Source organism: Cupressus sempervirens, chromosome 5, assembly GCF_028749045.1.
Source record: "Cupressus sempervirens isolate cs-2001-9-10 chromosome 5, ASM2874904v1, whole genome shotgun sequence".
NCBI lineage: Eukaryota > Viridiplantae > Streptophyta > Pinopsida > Cupressales > Cupressaceae > Cupressus > Cupressus sempervirens.
Window position 1 is genome coordinate 177,358,241 of NC_143122.1, and position 6,000 is coordinate 177,364,240.

Here is a 6,000-nt window from a genome sequence, read left to right on the forward strand (position 1 = left end):
AATATTCTTATATTGCATTGAGGTAATATTTACTTGTGTTTATCCTCCTAGCTAAGAGGGAGTGTTGATGTTGTAGCTTCAGTTGGATTGAATTGATCTAGAGTTGACTGAAGATTCCCTATGGTTGTTGGTTAAACATTATTGCATTTGATTAATTGTCAATTGTCTCTCTCTCACACACACAGACACACGTTGTTGTTGTTGTTGTTGTTAATAATCTCTAATGGAAATTAACTTCAATAACCAATATTGATTAACATAGAGACATGACTCTTCTACTATAATATATATGCATTCTGATCTGCACTTGGAAAACACATAAAAACACACAGTGCCATTACATTTGCAGAGATCCTTATTATTCAACAACATGACACACACTATCGATCCATAAAAGTGTAATGAAGATCATGAACACTATAGATTTATTTCTGAAGTCTCACACTTCTCGGAGGATGACCTGCTCTAATACTATGTTAAAGATCCCTAGTTTTGGATATACTGTAACTTGTAATAGCATTTTCAGATTTTTTTATGTGTGTTTCAAGTTACCTTCTCAATGCATATGTATATGATATTAAGAGGCATGTCTCCATAGAGACATTTCTCTTTTAACTCTCACTAGTTATCAATAACATTTGCACATTATCCAACTGAAACTACATTAACATTAACAATATGGAATTGGATCATTGACTGTTCTTGTTAAATTTTATGTATATATTAGTTCAGTTTTTTCCTTCATTTTACAGCATCTGAATTCATTTTGGAAGTTGTATCCTTCCATATCCACATATTATGTATTACCTATCAACTAATTGAATGACTACTAGTCTGTAATTTTTTTCAAGTTCTTGTTTCCTTCATCTCAGCAAGCCATCTTATAGTCCTCTCCAAGGATTTTGATCTTTTCAGATTCAGTGCTTGATGTTTAGCAGCCAAAGTTTAGGGAAAGTTGGACTCATACCTGAAACCATTGTAGATTTTTTTCTTTAATTCTTTCATGTCTCAAAAGTGATCGTGTGCTGAAGATTGAATAGTTAGTTTAGCTGATGCCCTGAACCTTTTTGATGCTGGATGGATTGTTCTTGGGGCTTATTCATGGCCTCACGATGTCTCATTCATTTTATGTAATTTGGGTTTTATAAAGCCTTGTAGGTTATTAAATCTCTACTTCCGTTGCTCCAAATGTTGTTGAATCAGTTGAAGTTTATTATGTGTGAGAATGGGTGCTAACTTTAGTATTTGCCATTATGTAGTTTATTTGTATATGTCTTTTTTATGTTTCCATTTCTCAATATGGCTGAGATGTCTGGTTGCATCTGATTGGTTTTGCTTCAGAAGTGAACAAGTGTTCGTTCATGCCTTTCCTTAGACAGCTATGCTTAGATTGCTAAGTGTTTTGTTGGCATTCCAGTATCTTTATTTGATGAGGGAAGACTGGGTCCTATATTTTTCCTGGCAATAACTTGAGTGGATTTCAAAAATAGTGTTCGTTCATTATTCTATAATAGCCTATCTAATTCTTAATCAAGATATTAAAAGATTACAAGACAAAATTTCGAGCTTTTTGTACATCATTTAGGCTGGCGCCAGTAGTATTTGCTAATGAAGCTTGTAATGTATAAATTTTAGTTGGGTGTCTATATTGGTGATAGCGCATGGACTGAAATGGTGTGTTTTCTTAATCAACAAGCTGATCTTATATTTTACTTCTAGCACTCTAGTTGGACCGGCTTGGAGTGACCTCCTTGAGTCTATCTATTAATGCAAACTTTGGGGTAATCAAGAATAACCTTTTGGAGTGTGATCTCTGATGCTGTAATGAATTCCATTAATTTTTGTGATTCTCATACAGAGAGCAGATGAGATCATATAGGAAAGCTTAGATGAAAGTTCTGTATAACTACTTGCTCACCCTTTTCTGTGGAAGTATATTGGTCTTAACAACTGATTTGTTTTTCTAATCATTTTATGTTATTGTACCTCAGCATTAGTTTATCAATAACATGAATTGTGTTTACAGAAAAGGCTTTTCATATCATTTTTTCACATCCATGGCTAATAACTTATAAATGATGTATTTGCAGTTTGTATTGGTAGCGGTCTATGTTTTTAGTCCTGTGGATATTCTTCCAGAAGGTATTTCTAACTTCATCTATTTTGTGAATATTGCACTTAAGTTAATCCTTTCAGGGAATATATAATCTGAAGACTGATCTGTTCAATTCTTGGTCTGTACTCTCAAATTGTGATGGTATGGGCTGCCTCTGAAAATATGACAGGGATCCTGGGCATTGTAGGTCTACTAGATGATCTCTTTATAGTTCTTATTGTCTTTTTCCACGTGGCTACATGGTATCGATCAACACTTTTTTACCGACATGGTGGCCGGTGACAGTAATAATGAAGTTTGAGGACCATTTCAATTGTTCAAGTCAATTTATCGCGATTTTCTGTCAATATCAAGTTTTGTTTTATATATGATGTATATCCTATGTCTTGTTTTGTCACATTATTCTATTGTGGATTCACATACCAAAATTTGTACTTGGTAATCGCCACATCTTTACAGAAAATGTATAAATAAATCAATCTCCTAGAATTAATTTAGTTTATGGCGTAGTGCCAGTATGTCCTATTCTTCCATACACCTTGAGATATGCAATCTCATTTTGATTAGCAAATTCTCGTGAAATTTAAAACTCAGCCCTATGACAGCTAATGTGGCTGCAATGCTCTTTATATTTGTATGTGGGTGATAAAGCCCTCTTAAGCTTTAACCGGATACAGTTTCTTAATTTTATGTATCTCTGTATAGAAGACTATTCAATTATTTTAACATTCAATTTGTGTTCTTTTGCAAAAACGTAGTCTATACCATTTCATTGAATTCCATGCGAAGTTTTTAATATCACTAGTTTATGCACATTTTTACACAATTCATGCACCTTCGTAGGTTCCTGTGAATATGTTTGCATGTTTGCTATAATTTAGAAATTAGGTTTTGTACAGGGATATTGAGTGTTACATTTTAACTATTGAGTTGCTAGGTTGAGAAACTTATATGTGAATGTGTATTATACATTTTTAGGATCGTTTTATAATGCAATTGTAATTAACCAAATAGTTAGGCCCAAGCATTTTGCCTATTAAGTAGTAGTCGAGTTGCAGCATGCTAAAGTTATCAGACATTGTTATGATAAAAGAGAAGGTTAAATGACTCACAAATCTATACAGGCATCTAGATGGTGGTGTTTGAGTTCAGATCTTCTAAAATACCAAAAAATAAATAAATTGTCAAATATCTATTGACAATAGAAAAAATAAATGTTTTTGAATAATACAAAATGATCCAAATAGAACCCTCTTTGTAATCAAATTTCTTCTCATGGCCGTATTTAGAGCAATGAACTTTACCTGTCAGCAATATGTGCTACATGGATAGTTGTTGACTATGGCTTATTCACTCTCCCAAGCTAGACATATTTAACGTGCAGCTTAACTTGGGGAGACTATGATAGTGAACAAACATAAGGCTCAGATGAAAGTGAAATTCATAAATGAGAATTGAAGGTTTTCATGTACGACAATGTTCCATGTTAATTAAATGCAATATGTGCTACATGGATGGCTGTTGATTATGACTTATTGATTCCCCAAGCTAGAAATATTTAACATGCATCTTAACTTAGGGAGACTATGATAGTAAACAAATGTAAGGCTTAGATGAAAGTGAAATTCATAAATGAGAATTGAAGGTTTTTATGTATGACAATGTTTCCTGTTAAAATGCAATGTGTGCTACATGGATGGTTGTTGATTATGCCTTATTCACTCTTCAAATATTTACCATGCAACTTAACTTAGGAAGACCATGATAGTGAACAAACATTAAGGGTAAGATGAAAGTGAAATTCATAAATAAGATTTGAAGGTTTTCTTATATGACAATGTTTCATTTTAAAATAACTTTGTATCTCGTTAAAATAATTTGACCATTAAAATCATTGAATTAATTTATTTTTCCTTCAACCATTTTAATTTGATTGCACTGGAGAATGGCAAGTAGGACTGTGTAGTGGGTGTGAAATGAATTTCAAAATTTCAAGTTTGCAGAGAAGCTTTCGAATGGAAGACATGTCACATTTGGCAAATCGTCAACATATGCAAATTTGTTTGCAAATATTTTTTACAAGAAAGTATAGTTTAACTTGCTAAACCTTTTTTCTTGAACCCGAGATTTCACATTGGGAGTCATTGCAAAGGGTATAAGCAATTGCTATTTGATAGATGTGAACCCCATCCGCTTGGTAAACCTACTTTGCTTTAGGCAATCAACCCATAGATAATGGTAAATGGAGAATATGCAATTGGGGGAGCCCCTCCTAGATCTTTGACCTTTGAAAAAGGAGAAAGCTCGGTAGCAACAACCAAGAGATTGGGTTCATCAACATCAAAACCTAAGGAGAATAAATTAATTCCTCCCTTCAATCCATACAAGAAGTTCTCCCCAAGCAAACTTAGCGAAGGTAGAGTTGGGAATAAGCCAAAGGAGCTGCTTGCGAAGCAAACCAAATATATCTAGCAGGAAAAGCAGTCACCAATGTCATTGGGTCCTCAACAAGCAAAAGATATGCATCACCTTGGCCACTTGAAGGTTACTCTTCCAGAAAACACAATTTCACCCCATATCTCCTTCCTCAAGAAGATGACTCTTCTGTGCAAAATCTTGAAAAACCTTATTAAACTAGATGATATTAGTGAATGGATCCTAGTCAACTAGGAAGGTTCGTAAGAGGTGATATTTTGTAAGAGGGATCTACAATTTTTTACTGTTCTTTTTTATCCAAGCTCATTTAGAGATTCAATCCACAAATTCAAAGATTGGTTTTTCTTAGGTTATGGTATTGTTACTCTAGGTTATATTCCTAACTTCAAACTAGACATTAATACTTGTGGTTTATACCTTGTTGGATTGCACCATAGAGATCTTGAGAGTGTTGAGATCTTGGCTAACAAGATGGACATATTTCTTAAGTATGATCTCATTCCCTTTGAAAATGTTTAGTTGCCAATCCAGATGTGTCTACTACTTGAGACATTGCAACTAATCCCTTGTGATATTATAGTCCAATCTCATTCGGCTCGTGGGTACAACAAATCACTATTCAAGATACTCAGACAATCTACTCTCATTCCTCCTCCCTAGGCCATTATAACATTAATTGCAGGGGCCTTCCACAAGACTCCTTAATGGTATGCGAGGACCATTGCTCATACCCTACCAAATGTTCTCTCAAGTTGCAAAACGAGGCTTCATAGGCAAGGGTAGACCATTCACTTACTAGAGTGGACAAGGTTCTCCTTAGGGTGGGTTTGCATCAAAGAATGACCCAAAACACTCTCCCAGATAGATTTCAAGATATAAACAGGAAAACTCAAGATTTAGCTTCAATTAAGGAGACGGGTGTAGTTTTGGAGGATGTTCAAGTTATTTCGATTTAAGGCCCAACTGATCGGTCATACCATTATCTCACAAACTTTTAATGACCAAAGTTGGATAATAGAGTACTAAGTCTTACAAGAGCTCTAGTGGAGCTGGAGTCCTTGCCTTGTGAGTATTAGAAACGAGATTACTTTTTCTGTTTCTTTGATGATAGATGTTAAATTTTGTTAATAAGTGAAACTAGCTTTCAAAAATGAGAAATGGAAAGATTAATAGTAAAAATAAATGACATAAATATAAGGTGATGAATGTGATTGATAATAATATCAATAAATTTCATTAATTTAAAATAAAAATAAAAATGATATTTAAAAAAAAAGGAGTTGTTTGATAAAATAAATATAAATTTTTGCCAAGTTTAATTATAGATTATATGTAATTTTTCAATGCTGATTCATCTTTTAATAAAACATAGTTTTCCTACATATTAATTTTTTATTAGCTATAAAAGTATTATATTAAATTTAATGAATATTTTAAGTTTGTTGATA

At 33.3% G+C, this 6,000-nt stretch overlaps 1 protein-coding gene across 2 annotated transcripts in view; it reads left to right on the forward strand.

Annotated features, from left to right (window-relative positions):
• The window catches only part of LOC149554988 (uncharacterized), a 148,372-nt gene extending 145,523 nt beyond the window's left edge, over positions 1-2,849 (forward strand). For both annotated transcript variants that reach the window (XM_089829021.1, XM_089829022.1), the window contains 2 exons: positions 2,091-2,142; positions 2,286-2,849. In XM_089829021.1, the coding sequence (XP_089685147.1) occupies positions 2,091-2,142; positions 2,286-2,398 (165 nt within the window). In that variant the 3' untranslated portion in view covers positions 2,399-2,849. The remainder of the gene's footprint in view (positions 1-2,090; positions 2,143-2,285) is intronic.
• Positions 2,850-6,000: the final 3,151 nt, after the last annotated feature.